Raw genomic sequence first — 22,518 nt, forward strand, 5'->3', positions numbered from 1 at the left:
ATGAAACCAGATCAAAGTAGGACTACAAAAGTATAAAAAATTACTGTTGCTTCTAAATTGATAGAGTTTGATCATAAAGTTACTGGTCCCCTCCCCCGTGTCAAACACTTCAGGAGGCGGGATTGTTAACTGCTTTTTGTGACGTCACAAAAAGTTTCTCAATTTAAAACACCAATGGTAACATCTTATTCTCTTACCTCATTTAAGTACCGTCTTTTAACCAACATTGCAGAAGGCGTGTTCGCAGAGGTGCGTGGTTTACATAGCTGGATAGCTAGTCTATTGGTACCAAAATTTAACTGCAGTGTGTCAGGGGAAGGGTTGCCCAAAACTCCAATGCAGCTGTCATGTCATTATTACAAGAGGCATGCCAAACGGAAGAGTCCAAGGCGATTTCAAATAAATGTCAAGGTAAAAAAAAAAGTCAAGGTAAGCTCCCCTCCCACTAAGTCTGTCTTTTCAGTAGTTTGACAAAGAAAAAGTATGTTTAAAAAATTTTAAAATCACTTTCTACTGGTAGAAAATATTGTGGGTGATGTTTTTGTCACTAAAAAGGGCATTTTTACACGGGAATCGGAATGACTGTTAGGTAGTGATGTTACATTTGATACCGGAGCTCTGAGGCATGTGTCGAAATCGCTAAGAAGTCTGCTTCGAAACAGCACGTGATCAATGATGTCTGAATCTTTGTTTTGTCGAACAACCACCTGATCGGTTTGGTATTGGTTTCGGTACAAGACAAAAGGCGTATGCGAAGTCCTCTATAATAATTTGGTTGTTCTAAATTATTTTGATCAGCAGGTGCCACTAGTGAACACTGTGTTGATCGAAGCCTCGCTTAATGAACCTAAAGTATTTTCAACAATTGGCTGGAAATGCTCAATGCTTCAGGAAACTTATTTTCCCCATCACTACTGTTTGGGACCTTTAATATTTTTTTAATCTGTTGCATTCACTGATAACACTAACTCAAAATTTGACCGCCAAGATACTTCATGTTTAAAAGATGCCCGACTCCGCAAATGGTGATCTTCAAGAGCTTTTGATGGTGAATTTGGTGGTCCCCGGAATGGAAAAGATTAATCCTGACTACGGTCTCTTAACCCTCACACTGACACCTGACTGAAGATCAAGCCTGACCACATCAGTCACTGGCTTCATCAATAAGTGCATTGATGACGTCGTCCCACAGTGACTGTACGTACATATCCCAACAGGTCAACAATCACAAGGCCGCAGGGCCAGACGGATTACCAGGACGTGTACTCCGAGCATGCGCTGACCAACTCGCAAGTGTCTTCACTGATATTTCAACCTCTCCCTGTCCTTAGTCTGTAATACCAACATGTTTCAAGCAGACCACCATAGTCCCTGTGCCAAATAACATTAAGGTAACCTTCTTAAATGACTACGGACCCGTAGCACTCACGTCGGTAGCCATGAAGTGCTTTGAAAGGCTGGTCATGGCTCACATCAACACCATTATCCCAGAAACCTTAGACCCACTCCAATTTGCATACCTCCCCAACAGATCCACAGACGATGCAATCTCTATTGCACTCCACACTGGCCTTTCCCAGCTGGACAAAAGGAACACCTATGTGAGAATGCTATTAATTGACTACAGCTCAGAGTTCAACACCATAGGGCCCTTAAAACTCATCACTAAGCTAAGGACCCTGGGACTAAACACCTCCCTCTGCAACTGGATCCTGGACTTCCTGACAGGCCGCCCCCAGGTGGTAAGGGTAGGTAATAGAGGTCGACTGATTAATCAGAATGGCCGATTAATTGGGGCTGATTTCGAGTTTTCATAACAATCGGTAATCAGCATTTTTGGACCGATTATGGCCGATTACATTGCACTCCACGAGGAGACTGCGTGGCAGGCTGACTACCTGTTACGCGAGTGCAGCAAGGAGCCAAGGTAAGTTGTTAGCTAGCATTAAACTTATCTTATATAAAACAATCAATCTTAACATAATCACTAGTTAACTACACATGGTTGATGATATTACTAGTTTATCTAGCTTGTCCTGCGTTACATATAATCGATGCGGTGTCTGTTAATTTATCATCGAATCACAGCCTACTTCACCAAACGGGTGATGATTTAACAAGCGCATTTGCAAAAAAAGCACTTTCGTTGCACCAATGTGTACCTAACCATAAACATCAATGCCTTTCTTAAAATCAATACACAAGTATATATTTTTAAACCTGCATATTTAGTTAATATTGCCTGCTAACATGAATTTCTTTTAACTAGGGAAATTGTGTCACTTCTCTTCCATTCTGTGCAAGCAGAGTCAGGGTATATGCAGCAGTTTGGGCTGCCTGGCTCGTTGCGAACTGTGTGAAGACCATTTCTTCCTAACAAAGACCGTAATTAATTTGCCAGAATTTTACATAATTATGACATAACATTGAAGGTTGTGCAATGTAACAGCAATGTTTAGACTGAGGGATGCCACCCGTTAGATAAAATACGGAACGGTTCCGTATTTCACTGAAATAATAAAAGTTTTGTTTCGAAATGATAGTTTCCGGATTTGACCATATTAATGACCTAAGGCTCGTATTTCTGTGTGTTATTATAGTATAATTAAGTCTATGATTTGATAGAGCAGTCTGACTGAGCGGTGGTAGGCAGCAGCAGGCTCATAAGCATTCATTCAAACAGCACTTTCTTGCATTTGCCAGCAGCTCTTCGCTGTGCTTCAAGCATTGCGCTGTTTATGACTTCAAGCCTATTAACTCCCGAGATTAGACTGGCAATACTATAGTGCCTATAAGAACATCCAATATTCAAAGGTATATGAAATACAAATGGTATAGAGAGAAATAGCCCTATAATTCCTATAATAACTACAACCTAAAATTTCTTACCTGGGAATATTGAAGACTCATGTTAAAAGGACCCACCAGCTTTCATATGTTTTCATGTTCTGAGCAAGGAACTTAAACGTTAGCTTTTTTACATGGCAAATATTGCACCTTTACTTTCTATTCCAACACTTTGTTTTTGCATTATTTAAACCAAATTGAACATGTTTCATTATTTATTTGAGACTAAATTGATTTCATTGATGTATTATATTAAGTTAAAAAAGAAGTCTTCATTCAGTATTGTTGTAATTGTCATTATTACAAATATATATATATATACATATATATAAAAATCGGTCGATTTAATCGGTATCGGCTTTTTTGGTCCTCCAATAATCGGTATCGGCGTTGAAAAATCATAATCGGTCGACCTCTAGTAGGTAACATAGGTTTCCAAGATGGCAGCGCAGTAGGACGTGTATATCTGTCTTTGTCTTATCCTATGTCTTATCCCGTGTAAATAGCCGGTCTTTTTTGTATATATCTTAATCTCTCTTTCTACCTACGAACTAAATATACTTTCCTGCAACTCGCATCACGCAATGTGGTACGGATCTGCTATTTTTATTCCTTATAACTGGAACTTCCATCAGGAGCTAGCCAGCTAACCAGCTGCTAGTTTTTGTTAGCCACGGCTAGCGGTCCTCGCCTTTTTCTTCCCCGGCATTAGTCAGCCTTAGCTTAGACAATCACCTGCCAGTCTGCAAAGCGCGATATCAACCCAGAGCATATCGGACTGCTTCTCTCTATCATATCACCGGATTCCTGCCGCTCTGGATCATTACACCGGATCATTACTCCGGATCATCACAGCTAGCTTGTGGCTACTGTTAGCTAACGCCTCTGTCCCGAAGCAAGCACCAGCTAGCCTTGAGATAGCCTTGAGCTAGGCCCATATACCAGCTAATTCTAGGGCTACAATACCTCCCTTGCCAATTGGCATGGACCCTTTATTGTCGACACGGTGCCGACGTGATCGCCCGATGTGGTCTCAACAGGCTATTCTGTTACGATATTGCCGAAAAACCATCTACCAGCCCCGGCCCGCTAGCTTTTCTGAATGCTTTGTCCCCTGCTCGCCTAGCGTAGTAGTGACTACCGAACAGCACCCTGACTCACCTATTGCTGCTCTTTTGACCCTATGATCACTCGGCTATACAGCTGATGCCTAACTGGCCCATTCATCGCCATTCACCTGTTGTTGTCATAGCTCTCCTGATCAACACCTGTGATTGCTTTATGCCTCTCTTGAATGTCAATATGCCTTGTCTACTGCTGTTTTGGCTAGTCTTTATTGTTTTATTTCACTGTAGAGCCCTTACTCCCGCTCAAAATGCCTTAGATAGCTCTTTCGTCCCACCCCACACACATGCAAAGACCTCACCTAGGATAACTGATGCCTCCAGAGACAACCTCTCTCATTGTCACCCAACGCATAGGTTTACCTCCACTGCACTCACATTCTACCATACCCTTGTCTGTACATTATGCCTTGAATCTATTCCACCACGCCCAGAAATCTGCTCCTTTTATTCTCTGTCCCCAACGCACTAGACGACCAGTTCTTATAGCCGTCGGCTGTACCCTCACCCTACTCCTCTGTTCCTCTGGTGATGTAGAGGTTAACCCAGGCCCTGTAGCCCCCAGTTCAACTCCTATTCCCCAGGCGCTCTCATTTGTTGACTTCTGTAACCGTAAAAGCCTTGGTTTCATGCATATTAACATCAGAAGCCTCCTCCCTAAGTTATTTTTTTCTGCTTTAGCACACTCCGCCAACCCTGATGTCCTAGCTGTGTCTGAAGGCCACCAAAAATTCAGAAATGTCCATCCCCAACTACAGCATTTTCCGCCAAGAAAGAACTGCCGAAGGGGGTGGAGTTGCAATCTACTGCAGAGATAGCAGAGTGACAGAATTGCAGAGTTCTGCCATGCTATCCAGGTCTGTGCCCAAACAGTTTGAGCTTCTACTTTTAAAACTCCACCTTTCCAGAAATAAGTCTCTCACTGTTGCCGCTTGTTATAGACCCCCCTCAGCCCTTAGCTGTGCCCTGGACAACATATGTGAATTAATTGCCCCCCATTTATCTTCAGAGTTTGTACTGTTAGGTGACCTAAACTGGGACATGCTTAACACCCCGGCCGTCCTACAATCTAAGCTAGATGCCCTCAATCTCACACAAATTATCATGGAACCTACCAGGTACAACCCTAAATACGTAAATACGGGCACCCTCATAGATATCATCCTGACCAACCTGCCCTCTAAAAACACCTCTGCTGTCTTCAACCAGGATCTCAGTGATCACTGCCTCATCGCCTGCGTCCGTAATGGGTCCGCGATCAAACACCACCCCTCATCACTGTCAAACGCTCCCTAAAACACTTCAGCCAGCAGGCCTTTCTAATCAACCTGGGCCAGGTATCCTGGAAGGATATTGACCTCATTCCGTCAGTAGAGGATGCCTGTTTATTCTAAAAGTGCTTAACCTCACCATCTTAAATAAGCATTCCCCATTGAAAAAAGGTAGAACTAAGCACAGATATAGCCCTTGGTTCACTCCAGACCTGACTGCCCTTGACCAGCACAAAAACATTGTGTGAAGTACTGCATTAGCATCGACATGCAACTTTTCAGGGAAGTTAGGAACCAATATACTCAGTCAGTTAGGAAAGCTAAGGCTAGCTTTTTCAAACAGAAATGTGCATCCTGTAGCAGAAACTCCAAAAAGTTCTGGGACACTCTAAAGTCCATGAAGAGTAAGAGCACCTCCCCCCAGCTGCCCACTGCACTGAGGCTAGGAAACACTGTCACCACCGATAAATCTATGATAATCGAGAATTTCAATAAGCATTTTTCTACGGCTGGCCATACTTTCCACCTGGCTACTCCTACCCCGGTCAACAGCTCTGCACCCCCCACAGAAACTTGCTCAAGCCTCCCCCATTGCTCCTTCACCCAAATCCAGATAGCTGATGTTATGAAAGAGCTGCACAATCTGGACCCCTACAAATCAGCTGGGCAAGACAATCTGGACCCTCTCTTTCTAAAATTATCTGCGGCAATTGTTGCAACCCCTATTACTAGCCTGTTCAACCTTTCTTTGGTATCGTCTGAGATCCCCAAAGATTGGAAAGCTGCCGCGGTCATCCCCCTCTTCAAAGGGGGAGACACTCTAGACCCAAACTGTTACAAACCTATATCTATCCTACCCTGCCTTTCCAAGGTCTTCGAAAGCCAAGTTAACAAACAGATCACCGACCATTTCGAATCCCACCGTACCTTCTCCGCTATGCAATCTGGTTTCTGAGCTGGTCATGGGTGCACCTCATCCACGCTCAAGGTCCTAAATGATATCATAACCGCCATCAATAAAAGACAATACTAGACAAGACAATACTGTCCAGCCGTATTCATCGACCTGGACAAGGCTTTCGACTCTGCCAATCACTGCATTCTTATCGGCAGACTCAACAGCCTTGGTTTCTCAAATGACTGCCTCGCCTGGTTCACCAACTACTTCTCAGTTAGAGTTCAGTGTGTCAAATCGAAGGGCCTGTTGTCCGGACCTCTGGCAGTCTCTGTGGGGGTGCCACAGGGTTCAATTCTCGGCCCGACTCTTTTCTCTGTATACATCAATGAAGTCGCTCTTGCTGCTGGTGATTCTCTGATCCACCTCTACGCAGACGACACCATTCTGTATACTTCTGGCCCTTCTTCGGACACTGTGTTAACAAATCTCCAGACGAGCTTCAATGCCATACAACACTCCTTCCGTGGCCTCCAACTGCTCTTAAATGCAAGTAAAACTAAATGCATGCTCTTCAACCGATCGCTGCCTGCACCTGCCCGCCTGTCTAGCATCACTACTCTGGACGGTTCTGACTTTGAATATGTGGACAACTACAAATAACAAGGTGTCTGGTTAGACTGTAAACTCAACTTCCAGACTCACATTAAGCATCTCCAATCCAAAATTAAATCTAGAATCGGCTTCCTATTTTGCAACAAAGACTCCTTCACTCATGCTGCCAAACATCCCCTCGTAAAACTGACCGTCCTATCGATCTTTGACTTCGGCAATCTCATTTACAAAATAGCCTCCAACACTCTACTCAGCAAATTGGATGCAGTCTATCACAGTGCCATCCGTTTTGTCACCAAAGCCCCATATACTACCCACCACCTGACCTGTATGCTCTCGTTGGCTGGCCCTCGCTACATATTCGTCGCCAAATCCACTGGCTCCAGGTCATCGATAAGTCTTTGCTAGGTAAAGCCCCGCCTTATCTCAGCTCACTGGTCACCATAGCAACACCCACCCGTAGCACGCGCTTCAGCATGTATATTTCACTGGTCATCCGCAAAACCAACACTTGCTTTGGCCGCCTTTCCTTCCAGTTCTCTGCTGCCAATGACTGGAACGAATTGCAAAAATCACTGAAGCTGGAGTCTTATATCTACCTCTCTAACTTTAAGCATCAGCTGTCAGAGCAGCTTATCGATCACTGCACCTGTACACAGCCCATCTGTAAATAGCCCACCCAACTACCTCATCCCCATATTGTTATTTTTTTCTCTCTCTTTTGCATCCCAGTATCTCTACTTGCACATAATCATCTGCACATCTATCACTCCAGTGTTAATGCTAAATTGTAATTATTTCGCCTTTATGGCCTAATTATTGCCCTACCTCACTACTCTTACTACATTTGCACACACTGTATATAGATTTTTCTATTGTGTTATGACTGTTCGTTTGTTTACCCCATGTGTAACGCAGTGTTATTGTTTTTGTCGCACTGCTTTGCTTTATCTTGGCCAGGTCGCAGTTGTAAATGAGAACTTGTTCTCAACTGGCCTACCTGGTTAAATAAAGGTGAAATTAAAAAAATTAAACACTGACACCTGACTGAAGATCAAACCTGACTACTGTCTGTTAACCCTCACACTGACACCTGACTGAAAGGCAAGCCTGACTACTGTCTGTTAACCCTCACACTGACACCTGACTGAAGATCATTCCTGACTACTGTCTGTTAACCCTCACACTGACACCTGACTTAAAGGCAAGCCTGACTACTGTCTGTTAACCCTCATACTGACACCTGGTGATTTGGTGGTCACCGGAATGGAAAAGGTTGTGAACCGCTGCACTAGACAGACTGAGACACCCAGCAGTGATGCACATTGATTAGTGAGGGCATGGAAGGGGCATGGATGGAGCCATGTCTGCACATAACCCAGACCACCATCAGTTTAAGGCTGCGTCCAAAATGGCATCCTATTACTGCACTACAAAGGGAATAAAGTGCCATTTGGGACTCACAGTATAAACTGTCAAGACGATGGGTCCTTTTCCTCTGGAATATAAGAAGCACACATAACCAACCCATAAAGTAAAATGCAACATTCATTTATGGCCAATTATGTAAACTTTAACATTGATTTATCCTGGAATAGATGTTGTTCAATTGGTAATATACATTTTTGTTCTAACTCTTCTTAAGGGAAAAGTAATCAGATTACGTTACTGAGTTTGGGTAATCCAAAAGTTACATTACTGATTAAGATTTTGGACAACTACACTATATATACAAAAGTATGCGGACCAACCTTCATTCGGCTATTTCAGCCACACCCGTTGCTGACAGTTGTATAAAATCGAGCACACAGCCATGCAATATCCATAGACAAACATTGGCAGTAGAATGACTTAACTTAAGAGCTCAGTGACTTTCAAAGTGGCACCGTCATAGGATGCCACCTTTCCAACAAGTCAGTTTATCAAATTTCTACTGTGCTAAGAGCTGCCACGGTCAACTGTAAGTGCTGGTATTGCGAAGTAGAAATGTCTAAGAGCAACAAAGGCTCAGCCACAAAGTGGTAGGCCACACAAGCTCACAGAACAGGGCCTAAGAGTACTGAAGCACGTAGCACGTAGCACATAAAAACAATACTCACTACCGAGTTCCAAACTGCCTCTGGAGTCAATGTCAGCACAATAACATTTCATCGAGAGCTTCATGAAATGGGTTTCAATGGCCGAGCAGCAGTACACAAGCCTAAGATCACCATGTGCAATGCCAAGCGTCGGCTGGAGTGGTATAAAGCTCACCGCCATTGGAGCAGTGGTAACATGCTCTCTGGAGTGATGAATCACACTTCACAATCTGACAGTCCGACAGAGACATCTGGGTTAGGCAGATGCCAGGAGAACTCTACCTGCCCGAATGCATAATGCCAACTGTAAAGTTTGGTGGGGGAGGAATCATTTTTTCATGGTTCAGGCCTCTTAGTTCCAGTGAAGGGAAATCTTAACATACAATGACATTCTAGATGATTCTGTGCTTCCAACTTTGTGGCAACAGTTTGGGGAAGGCCTTTTTCTGTTTCAGCATGACAATGCCCCTGTGCACAAAGTGAGGTCCATAATGAAATGGTTTGTCGATCTATTTAGAAGAACTTGCCTGACCTGCAAAGAGCCCTGACCTCAACCCCATCGAACACCTTTGGGATGAATTGGAACGCCGAATGCGAGCCAGGCCTAATCGCCCAACATCAGTGCCCGACCTCACTAATGCTCTTGTGGCTGAATGGAAGCAAGTCCCCACATCAATGTTCCAACATCTAGTGAAATGCCTTCCCAGAAGAGTGGTCGCTGTTATGACAGCAAAGGGGGTTCAGCTCCATATTAATGCCCATGATTTTGGAATGAAATGCTCGACCAGCGGGTGTCCACATACAGTTACACTACACTAAAAAGTCTTTGCTCGGTAAAGCTCCGCCTTATCTCAGCTCACTGGTCACGATAACAACACCCACCCGTAGCACGCGCTCCAGCAGGTATATCTCACTGGTCATCCCCAAAGCCAACACCTCTTTGGCCGCCTTTCCTTCCAGTTCTCTACTGCCAATGACTGGAATGAATTGCAAAAATTGCTGAAGCTGGAGACTTATATCTCCCTCACTAACTTTAAACATCAGCTATCTGAGCAACTAACCGATCGCTGCAGCTGTACGTAGCCCATCTGTAAATAGCCCATCCAATCTACCTCATCCCCATATTGTTTTCATTTACTTTTCTGCTCTTTTGCACACCAGTATTTATACTTGCACATCATCATCTGCACATCTATCACTCCAGTGTTAATTTGCTAAATTGTAATTACTACGCTACTATGACCTATTTATTGCCTTACCTCCTCATGCCATTTGAACACACTGTATATTGACTTTCTTTTGTCTATTGAGTTATTAACTGTACGCTTGTTTATTCCATGTATAACTCTGTGTTGTTGTTTGTGTCGCACTGCTTTGCTTTATCTTGGCCAGGTCGCAGTTGTAAATGAGAAGTTGTTCTCAACTAGCCTACCTGGTTAAATAAAGGTGAAATTAAAAACAAATAAATAAAATAAAAAACATTACCAAAAGTAAAAGATTACATTTTGAAAGTTGCCTACCCAATCCTGCTCACCAGTAGCAGCAGGTTCCCATTGCCAGGTATAGTTTGCATCCAAAATGGCACCCTATTCCCTATATAGTGTGCTACTTTAGACCAGAACCATGGTCAAAAGTAGTGCACTATTTATGAAATAGGGTGCCATTTGGGACGCAGACACTGTGGTGTTCACCATGAACACCACTTTCTTCTTTTCGCTGACCTGACAGTTAGTCTGATAATGGGCATTATTCATCAGCAGTTCATTAATCTCACAGCATTGTCATCAGATGAGGAAACTACATCCATGGGAGGAAGAGGGTGAGGGGAAGGGGGAGAGAGCGAGAGCGAAAGAGGAGAAGAGGAGAGGAGAGAAGAGATCTGGCTTTGTTCCATTCCAGGATAGATGTTCCCTCCCCTCTACCCTCCTTCACTCCTCTTCACAGATCTGATTGGACTGTATAGGTCTAAGTGAAATCAATGTGAGAGATTGTTTTGACCTATCCAGTTGTCTCAGACATGTTAAAAGGGAGGTAATGAGGGCAGAGAATACAGTCAATCTAGGGTTGTGTCCCAAATAGCACCATATTCCCGATATAGTGCACTACTTCTGACCAGCGCTCTATTGGCCCTGGTCAAAAGTACTGCTCTATAAAGGGAATAGGGTGCCAATTGGGATGCAGCCTAGAGCTCAAAGAGCAGCCTGGAGCTTCCCCTTTCAGGACACTGCAGTGGGCGAGTGGGGGGAGATATCTCCCTCATAAACAGAGAGAGGCCAACTTAAAAACAACAAGGAGAAACAGAACAGATTATCAGCCTCCATCTATGAAACGCTAAAAGTACCTGCTCTATTCTAGGTGCTTTGTTTGTGATGCTAATCACATGCACAGATTGGGTGGGAAACGGTGTTCCTGTTCCTACACTAACCAGCTCTCTGTTACATCCTGAGCCTAGACAATTGCATAAGGGGAAGGATTTTCACTTAAAATGAATTACTTTGCTTGTTGCTTAGCAACCAAAAAAAACGGATTCACATTGTATACATACATACGTGCCAGTTGCCTGTCGACTGATTGACATTACTTCTGTGTGTGTGGGTGTGTGATTCTTGGGGGAGAGAGGATAGAGGAAGACAGGAGTGAGTGAGTGAGTGAGTGATTGAGTGAGTGAGTGAGTGAGTGAGTGAGTGAGTGAGTGAGTGAGTGAGTGAGTGAGTGAGTGAGTGAGTGAGTGAGTGAGTGAGTGAGTGAGTGAGTGAGTGAGTGAGTGAGTGAGTGAGTGAGTGAGTGAGTGACATGCAAAAGAGGAGAGGGCAGAAGGAAGGGAGAGATGGATGACACACGGGAGAGGAAGAGTGATTAATGTTCGTTCCATTGGTTCGATCTGGTAAAAAAAAAAACGCTGGCTTACTCATCATTACCTAGTGTTCCAGTCTCTCATTGTGCTTTAAAGTGGAACTGACAGCGTTTTAGCAACGTGAAATAAAATCAGTTCATATACACCCGCTGAAAGAATATCAGGCCTTTTTTTTTATGTATGAGAAGCGAGCACTTAGATATAGACATTTTCACATTTTCATACTTTGATAGAATGTTTGGGAATGAAAGCAAGGCATTTGTGAAAATTCTATAGCAATATAGAGTGGGAAAGCGGCCGTGCGTTTGGACAATTAATAGACACTACAGTAAATAAAACCTAATAAAAATGTGTCAAGTCTTGTCCAGGGTTATGTTCAGTATGTTTTTACGTTCTGGAACGTTCAATTGAACGGAAACGGTGCTGTACTGAACGACCAGTTGAAAAGAGGGGAGAGGTTGGGTTGTGGGTTGGGGAGCGCTGTCAGCACAGCCACTGTCCTTTAAATACGTCACTCATTGCTTCAAGGTACACCTCGTCACACCCAACAAACAGGAACAAAAGTACCTCAAAGTCTGTTCAAGAACGTACAAGAATGTTTTTGGGGAATGTGTCATTCAGTACAAACCATTCCGTAACGTAGAAAACGTTCAAGTGAACTGAACACACCTCAGGATAGACTCTACACAGACTGGGGTGCCATAGCCAATCAGAGCTAAATAAGCCATTTGCCACATAGGCCTGTCATCATTCCCTTTGAACTGGACTGTATGTTTACAGGCAGTAGCACCAGCGTGACTTTAGATCGTTAGAAAGCATTCGCCAAAAGCCACAAAATAGTGGATTTTTGCAAATATGTAAATACCATGGGAGTGCCTTACATTTGGGAACTTTACAGTTCTATTGATCAAACAACCATGAACAGGTAGGGTGTCGCTCCCTCAGTTGCCTATGCACACCATCAACAACAACATCATCATCAAGAACAACAATAACAACAAGATCAACAACTAATGTTAGCCAGAGCATAATGAGCTCAAATCTAACGAGGGAACAGATAGATAAACCCTCCCCCCAAGAAATGAGCTTGTAGTCGGCAGACAAAATTGCATTGATAAACAATAGGAATAGTAGACTGCTCGCCCTTCTGCAGCTTGCCTGCCAATGTATTGTTTTCCCAACCTACGTTTTGACAACTGAATGCAAACATGCCTGCCCTCCCATTTGATTGATGCCAAATACATTTGATTGACAACTAAGAGATATGCTAACTGTGGATAACAGTCTTTCAAGTTCAGCATAGCTAGCTAGAAAATGGATTCCCATTTCTTAATAGCTAGCAAACTGATTCCCATTTCTTGCTAGCTAACCAGATGACACCTGCATCTCTAGCTCTAGCCTGTGATTGAGTGAAATGCATTGAGCTTGTGAAATGCATTGAGCATTTCCAGCCAATTGTGTCAAAAATAAGTTAATTACTCCAGGCTTTGAGCCACACAGTGTACACTTTTGGCACCTGCTGATCAAAATAATTTAGAGCAGCCAAATTATTATAGACAACGTCCCACACCCCATAGCGCCTGCACAGGATAGCATTTTTGTCTTCTGCCAAACCAATACCAAACCAATCAGGTGGCTGTTCAATGAAACAAAGCTTGATCACATGCTTCTGATAAAGCGATAAACTGTTCAGCGATTTCGACGCATGCCTCAGAGCTCCGGTATCAAACCTTAAATCACCAGCTGTAACCAATGACATGACATCCCCCCAGCAGCTTTTACTTCCCTCTCTCTAACTCCCTCCCCCCCCTCTCTCTCTCCACCCTCTCGCTCTCTGTCTCTCCCCCCTGTCTCCCCTCTCTCTCGCCTCCACTCTTTCTCTCCCCCCACTTTCTCTCCCTCTCTCTCCTCTTTCTCTCCCTTCTCTCCCCCTCTCCCCTTTCTCTTTCTCTCTCTCCCCTCCACCCCCCTCTCTCTCGCCCCCCCTCTCTCTATTCCTTCTCTCTCTCCGAAGGACTGATTGCAGCAAACAATATACCAGGTCAGCTGTGATTTACAACCTGATAGCAATATTTGTTGAACTACCAAGAAATGTATTGGTGAATATGCTATATTAACCAGGCATTGAACTGCATCCATCTATTCTGCCAACAACGCCTTATTCTACGTCATGAATTTTTTTTGTCAAATAGAACATATCTTTAAAGCCTCTTATAAAGATGGTTTTGTAGCATAAACTGGTAATTTGATATTTTTGAGAGATATGATTGTCTGTTTGTTTCATATCTGTAAACTAGTTAAAACGCTTTGCAGTGGGCTGCAAGCAGCACATACAGTTTTGAACCAGACTATAGTGCAACAGGTTGATAGTCAAAGAACCCCTTTCCCTTAGTAATGTCTACAAAGCATTATTTCCCTCGTAGTAGTAATAATCATGATTTTCATATTAACCGTCCAGGCAGGCGATGGGAAAGAGCTTAGTGAGGATAATGACTTTTAGATGGGTATTTTACTCACCAGCTGTATATGCAAACATGAGTGAGAGTACTACAGTAATCTCATACTGGTCTTGTTTCATACTGGGTCACACCTCACACACTACTCTTCTCACTGGTCTAGTTATCTTACTGTTGGCTCATACAGCAGTGGTCATCTCAGCTACTATAATTCATCAAAACAAGATTATTATTTTCTTGACTAACTCAAATCTGTGTTGTCAAATAGATCCATGCTCATTAGAGTGATTGAATCCTCTATATTAGACATGGTTGATACGATGATTGGAGAGAGACAGAGAGAGAGAGAGAGAGAGAGAGAGAGAGAGAGAGAGAGAGAGAGAGAGAGAGAGAGAGCGAGAGAGAGACAGAGACAGAGACAGAGACAGAGACAGAGACAGAGGGAGAGACAGAGACAGAGACAGAGACAGAGACAGAGAGAGAGAGAGAGAGAGAGAGAGAGAGAGAGAGAGAGAGAGAGAGAGAGAGAGAGAGAGAGAGAGAGAGAGACAGACAGAGAGAGAGAGAGAGACAGACAGAGAGAGAGAGAGACAGACAGACAGAGAGAGAGAGAGAGAGAGACAGACAGACAGAAAGAGAGACAGAGACAGACAGAGAGAGAGACAGAGAGAGAGACAGAGAGAGAGACAGAGAGAGAGACAGAGAGACAGAACTGAAGGTCCAAGTCCTCCCCTCTCTTTGCCATCTCTCTCACTGATCTGCATTAGGTTGGGAGGTGATTACTGCACTGGATGATTACACACGGAACTCAATGTCTAGCCACATCTATGATGCATTGTTACCTGTACTGTAGAGTTTTACGCATTAGAGTTTTTCTCCAAGTTTGGAGGATGAGAATAAGGCTCTGTTCCAAATGGCACCATATGCCCTATATAGTGCACTACTTTTGACCAGATCCCTATGGGCCTTGGTCAAAAGTAGTGCACTACAGGGAGGTATCCCTATTGATTGCACTTAATTTGTGATCTAATAATCTGCTAAAGTAACCTGACTACTAACTGCTCACCTCATTAGTTGTACAATAAAGCGATACTAGGTGTATTCATCAAACAAACAGTATTAAGTAATGTAACGTTATTCATGATCGGCCAGATGACATAATCCAGAGCAAATCTATAGAATCAGAAATGGAGATGAACCGGTTCTTACATTTACGAGAAGCTCTTATCCAGAGCGACTTGCAGGAGAAATTAGGGTTAAGTGCCTTGCTCAAGGTGTCATGTTCCTGACCTTATTTTCCTTTGTTTAATCTTGTTTAGTTGGTCAGGACGTGAGCTGGGTGGGCATTCTATGTTATGTGTTTCTATGTTGGGTTCATTCAACTAGCCTGATATGGTTCTCAATCAGGGGCAGGTGTTTTACGTTTTCTCTGATTGAGAACCATATTTAGGTAGGCTGTTCTCACTGTTTGTTTGTGGGTGATTGTTGCTGTGTCTGTGTTTGTTTCACCACACGGTACTGTTTCGTTTCGTTCGTTCGTTTGTTCCTACCTGTTCGTGCGTTCATGTTTTATGTGTTCTCAAGTTCAGGTCTGTTAACGTCGTTTATTATTTTGTAGTTTGTTCAAGTGTTTTTTTCGTCTTCGTTATTATTATTAAAATTATTATGTATTCAACCCACGCTGCGTTTTGGTCCGATCCTTGCTCCTCTTCAGATGAGGAGGAAGACGAGCGTTACAGAATCACCCACCAACCAAGGACCAAGCAGCGTGGTAACGGGCAGCAGCGACAGCAGCGGCAGCATACACAGGACTTCTGGACATGGGAGGAAATTCTGGACGGTAAGGGACCCTGGGCACAACCTGGAGAATATCGCCGCCCTCGTGAAGAGCTGGAGGCAGCTAAAGCCGAGAGGCGGTGGTATGAGGAGGCAGCACGGAAGCGAGGCTGGAAGCCTGAGAGTCAAGCCCAAAAATGTCTTGGGGGGGGGCTACAAGGGAGTGTGGCGAAGTCAGGTAGGAGACCTGCGCCAACTCCCCGAGCTTACCGTGGAGAGCGAAAGTACGGGCAGACACCGTGTTATGCGGTAAAGTGCACGGTGTCTCCTGTACGTGTGCTTAGCCCGGTGCGGTACATTCCAGCTCCTCGTATCGGCCGGGCTAGATTGGGCATTGAGCCAGGTGCCATGAAGCCGGCTCAATGCGTCTGGTCTCCAGTGCGTCTCCTCGGGCCGACATACATGGCACCAGCCTTACGCATGGTGTCCCCGGTTCGCCAACACAGCCCAGTGCGGGTTATTCCACCTCCCCGCACTGGTCGGGCTACGGGGAGCATTCAACCAGGTAAGGTTGGGCAGGCTCGGTGCTCAAGGGAGCCAGTACGCCTGCACGGTCTGGTATATCCGGCGCCACCTCCCCGCCCCAGCCCAGTACCACCAGTGCCTACACCACGCACTCGCCCTTTGGTGCGTGTCTCCAGCCCAGTACCACCAGTGCCTACACCACGCACCAGGCTTCCAGTGCGTCTCCAGAGCCCTGTGCGCCCTGTTGCTGCTCCCCGTACTAGCCTTGAGGTGCGTGTCCTTAGCCCGGTACCATCAGTTCTGGCACCACGCACCAGGCCTACTGTGCGCCTCAGCCGGCCAGAGTCTGCCGTCTGCCCAGCGCCGTCTGTCCTGAGCCGTCAAAGCCGCCCGTCTGTCCTGAGCCTTCAGAGCCGTCCGTCAGTCAGGAGCCGCCAGAGCCGTCCGTCAGTCAGGAGCCGCCAGAGCCGTCCGTCAGACAGGAGCTGCCAGAGCCGCCCGCCAGCCAGGAGCTGCCAGAGCCGCCCGCCAGCCAGGAGCTGCCAGAGCCGCCCGCCAGCCAGGAGCTGCCAGAGCCGCCCGCCAGCCAGGAGCTGCCAGAGCCGCCCGCCAGCCAGGAGCTGCCAGAGCCGCCCGCCAGCCAGGAGCTGCCAGAGCCGCCAGCCAGCCAGGATCTGCCAGAGCCGCCAGCCAGCCAGGATCTGCCAGAGCCGCCAGCCAGCCAGGATCTGCCAGAGCCGCCAGCCAGCCAGGATCTGCCAGAGCCGCCAGCAAGCCAGGATCTGCCAGAGCCGCCAGCAAGCCAGGATCTGCCAGAGCCGCCAGCAAGCCAGGATCTGCCAGAGCCGCCAGCCAGTCCGGAGCTGCCCCTCAGTCCGGAGCTACCACTCAGTCCGGAGCTGCCCCTCTGTCCGGTGCTGCCCCTCAGTCCGGTGTTGCCCCTTAATCCAGTGGGGTTAATATGGAGGGTAGCCATTAGGAGGAGGCCTCGGAAGCGGGGATTAACTATGGTGGGGTGGGGACCACGTCCAGAGCCAGAGCCGCCACCGTGGACAGATGCCCACCCAGACCCTCCCCTATAGGTTCAGGTTTTGAGGCCGGAGTCCGCACCTTGGGGGGGGGGGGGGGTACTGTCACGTTCCTGACCTTATTTTCCTTTGTTTAATCTTGTTTAGTTGGTCAGGACGTGAGCTGGGTGGGCATTCTATGTTATGTGTTTCTATGTTGGGTTCATTCAACTAGCCTGATATGGTTCTCAATCAGGGGCAGGTGTTTTACGTTTCCTCTGATTGAGAACCATATTTAGGTAGGCTGTTCTCACTGTTTGTTTGTGGGTGATTGTTGCTGTGTCTGTGTTTGTTTCACCACACGGTACTGTTTCGTTTCGTTCGTTCGTTTGTTCCTACCTGTTCGTGCGTTCATGTTTTATGTGTTCTCAAGTTCAGGTCTGTTAACGTCGTTTATTATTTTGTAGTTTGTTCAAGTGTTTTTTTCGTCTTCGTTATTATTATTAAAATTATTATGTATTCAACCCACGCTGCGTTTTGGTCCGATCCTTGCTCCTCTTCAGACGAGGAGGAAGACGAGCGTTACACAAGGGGACATTTTTCACCTACTCGCCTCACGGATTCAAACCAGCAACCAGCAACCAGTTACTGGCCCAACGCTCTTAACCGCTAGGGTGCCTGCTGCCCTTCTTACAGCAGCATTATACAAAGAGAATTGTCTGCAAACACAGTCCATACACAGCCATGGGAATGTAAAGACTGCAAACACAGTCCATACACAGCCATAGGAATGTAAAGACTGCAAACACAGTCCATACACAGCCATAGGAATGTAAAGACTGCAAACACAGTCCATACACAGCCATGGGAATGTAAAGACTGCAAACACAGTCCATACACAGCCATGGGAATGTAAAGACTGCAAACACAGTCCATACACAGCCATAGGAATGTAAAGACTGCAAACACAGTCCATACACAGCCATGGGAATGTAAAGACTGCAAACACAGTCCATACACAGCTATGGGAATGTAAAGACTGCAAACACAGTACATACACAGCCATGGGAATGTAAAGACTGCAAACACAGTCCATACACAGCCATGGGAATGTCAAGACTGCAGTAGTAGGATGAAGGTTTGCACTGCTAGTGGTGAGCCTGCATTCACTGTAAATAAAATCCTGCAATATTTACAGTAAATTACTGGCAGCACAGTAGCCAGTAAATTACTGTCAATTTACAGGCCAAATATAATTTATTTAAAAAATATGGTATGATACTGTATTCTGTGGTACAGTATTCTCACAAATGCAACAAATATAGCATCTTACAAGGCATGCCTCAAAATATGTTAATGTAGCCTAGATTATTTTGCCACCCACAATATTTTCCCACAATGCACCACAACTCACAGTATGCTGCTGTAAATATACAGCAAAACAGGTAATACAGTACTTTACTGTGAAGTGTAGTGGAATGCCATTCAACCCACAAAATGCATTGCTCCTTACAGTACTGTACTGTAATATAGAATTACAGTAGCTAACTGTAAAAGTTTTGCTGTAAATTTACAGCAACTTGTTAGTGTTGCTGCCACCTTTATCAACTATTGATATAGAGATTTGGTCACTCTAGTGACACACACAGTATGGTTCTGGCAAATTATGATGCTTTTAAAGAATGTCTCATTGAGACAGAACAATGCTGGACTGGTGTAATAGAACAGCAGCTGTCAGTGGTGGGGGTGTGTCCAGGGTAGAGACTGGGGAAAACTATTCCTGACTAACTGTTGGAATCCTGTCAACTAACAGTGTGTGTGTGTGTGTGTGTGTGTGTGTGTGTGTGTGTGTGTGTGTGTGTGTGTGTGTGTGTGTGTGTGTGTGTGTGTGTGTGTGTGTGTGTGTGTGTGTGTGTGTGTGTGTGTGTGTGTGTGTGTGTGTGTGTGTGGACAACATTGCTTCATGGAAAAGTTTGTAATTATATCCAGAGGTGTCTAAAATGTATTTCTTCAGATGCAATCTCACCTTTTCTTAATTAGTGTATTTGTCACAGTCTGATCGAGTTACACTTCTATTAAATAAACTGAATATACATACTGCATGTATATATAGTATGAAGTACCACAGCTGCCTTTCATCCATCAACTGCTAAGACAGGCCTACATGACAGGCCTACATGACAAGCCTACATGACAGGCCTACATGACAGGCCTACATGACAGGCCTACATGACAGGCCTACATGACAGGCCTACATGACAGGCCTACAGATGTCAATGGCTTTAACAAGTTGCTTTGGTTCTAAACCTGCTCGTGTAATTTCAGACAATGAAGAAACGAGATGACACGCGGTTGTAAGTGATACATCTGTGTGTGTTCATTCAACATTAGGCCAAATATGCCACAGAGTGTTTTTTTTTAAATGGTGTCCTACCTCAAAACAAAACAAACATTCCCTAAAAACAAAACTAAAATTCCCAACAAACATTTTGATAATGAATAAATGAAAAAAAAATCTACTTTCGGTATTGAAATGATTTGATATGATGATTAGATGTTTGATTTCTGACAGGTCAAATAATTCTCACTTGGAACAACAGGTGTCAAGAATACAGGCAGAGCTCAAGAGCTTCAGTAATATTATGCCAAATCATTACACAAAAAATCTGCACATCTAAAACGCATATACTCTAATTCACACGTAATAAAATACACTTGGAATGTAATAACTCACACAAGTATCACTGTTACAATGTTATGCAGGTGTTATAACTGTATTGTAATGTTATAACTGTTATTTTTTCATTTGGGGGAAAGGTAATAATGTGGCTCAGTGATTTTTGGTGGGGAAGCATTATTGCACAGACTGTCACAGGCCTATAGTAAAGAAAATACCCAATTCTATATGCATCACAATGGTATGAAGCCAAAGTGCCACACTAAAACAGCAACATAGACATTAGTCAATTTCTGTCACAAGTTATGAAGGCATTGGAAATGTGTTGTGTGTGGACATGTGAATATGACCAACCTTCTTTTTGGTGTTACAGTGGCAGCAGACGGTCCACAGGTACTTGAGAGTTCTCCAGAGCAGAATGATGAAGAGACCCCCAAAGAACGTGACCATGGAGGAGGCAAGGAAAGCCCACCACATGCGCTGCCCATTGCTATCACAGGGCACATCTGGGGAGAACGGGATGATCACATCCATCTTGGATATGCGGATAGAGGGAGAGTCCGGGTAGTAACTATGTTTACCTTTAGGCATTATTCTGAGGCTACCGAAGCCCAGGGATAGGTTTCCATGTTCTATAACTAGTATCCAGACGATTTGGGTAGTTCCAGCCAGTGCCCCATACCCCACAATTCAGTCATATTGCTTCAACTAACTACCACCCTTCCTTCCTGTACTCTACCCTGTTCGTTTACATCAGTCCTTCAATGTAAATGTTGTGTTCTCAGCGACCTGTGACGCAGAAACTGCACTTCAAAGGACAGGATATGATCGTCCCATTAAGTCATTCATTAAGTCATTCACAGATCGTACAATAAGTTATATGCGAATTGTATGCGAAATCAGATATTTCTTCAAAACTCGTTCACATAATTATATATTGAAAATCCCGTTGCTGTTCTTCTTTGTTTGTTTCTTTTGATGTAATAGTTCAATATTTCCAGGAAAGGCAGCAATTATCTTCGAGTCACCTGTCGTTCTGGTTTCTCCATCAGGTAACCAAATCGCGTAAAGGCAATCGATGGTAACCCTCGCCCTCACTCACAAAACTCCACCTTGTTGAGAACCAACCGCCGCTTTCTGAGTCCGTTATTTCTGGTCCATTTAGCGCTCTCGCTAGGTGTTGAATACTACTTTCTCTCTTTATGACCGCAGATGACTTGTTTATTTCCGTTCATTAAAGCTGTTCAATAACGCTTTCCATAGGTTTTCTAGTCATCTTCTTGCTTCAGTGGTGACCAGATGATAGCGGCTGACTGTCAGATCTATTTGGAAGATGATAAGGAACTGGGAGGGCGATTTACAGGTAGCGGGGGTGGAGCCATCAACAAGATCCGGCCAACTCATGCGTTTCGGCGATCCTCAAACATTATTCTCTTATTGGTGATTCCACGTCCATGGTGGCGACCGTTCTCATCCGTACATCCTTACACAAATATGCACTAAACCCAATGTCTTGAAAGCGTTTTGCGTCTGAGGGAGACGGAGAGGATTACTTTTTCCCGAAAAGAATACAGCAGAAATATGTTGTCCACACATCGGCTTGAATAGGACCTGTTGACAAGCCACACAAAAGCAATCTGTTGCTCTTTTAACGTTCTTCATGTCAAGAAAACAAGTAGGCTACCTAGAATTTAAGTGGAAATACGTAGCTTTGTCACATGTATAATGATATCCATACAAAATGTATAATTTAAAGCATGATTACATTTATTGATTTTAAAGATGAATTATGATGATGAAATTAAGCAATTAAATCAATTCATTCATAGCTCGGAAATTATGCAGCGCCAATTGTCGTTTTAAATATATAACGTCTTGTTCTGACCGTTATCGTCAGTCAGGTTTAAAAACAACTGTTTTACTTTTTACAATGTACTCATTTATAAAGTGGAGATTCTGCTCTCCCTGGTGGTCACATATTGCATCGATCCCCTAATCGTGAGCCTGAGCTAGCAAAGATTATTTATTTTTTTACCTTTGTTTAACTTGGCAAGTCAGCAAATTCTTATTTACAATGACGGCCTAACCCAGCCAAACCCGGACGACGCTGGGCCAATTGTGCGCCGCCCTATGGGACTCCCAATCACGGCCAGATGTGATACAGCCTGGAATCGAACCAGGGACTGTAGTGACGCCTCTTAATTGTATATTATATTGACAAGATAGTCGAGTGGCCGCTCTAACAATGGAAATACATGGCCTCAAAAATGAAAGAGGTGCAGGGGGAGGCGGGATCAGGTAGTACCATTCTAGCCAATGAGAGGGCAGATACGCACGAAGAACATCTTTGTATCTGTGCTATTTGGCATCTGTGACAGCATGTTAAAATAGTC

The 22,518-nt window shown here is 44.5% G+C and overlaps 1 protein-coding gene across 1 annotated transcript in view; it reads right to left on the bottom strand.

The window, feature by feature from the left end:
• The window catches only part of LOC139571246 (calcium-activated potassium channel subunit alpha-1a-like), a 221,506-nt gene extending 199,951 nt beyond the window's left edge, over positions 1 to 21,555 (bottom strand). The window contains exon 1 of the mRNA XM_071393917.1: positions 20,480 to 21,555. Within this exon, the coding sequence (XP_071250018.1) occupies positions 20,480 to 20,716 (237 nt within the window). The 5' untranslated portion in view covers positions 20,717 to 21,555. The remainder of the gene's footprint in view (positions 1 to 20,479) is intronic.
• Between the last annotated feature and the right edge of the window lie 963 nt (positions 21,556 to 22,518).

The sequence above is a fragment of the Salvelinus alpinus genome, chromosome 3 (genome assembly GCF_045679555.1).
Source record: "Salvelinus alpinus chromosome 3, SLU_Salpinus.1, whole genome shotgun sequence".
NCBI lineage: Eukaryota > Metazoa > Chordata > Actinopteri > Salmoniformes > Salmonidae > Salvelinus > Salvelinus alpinus.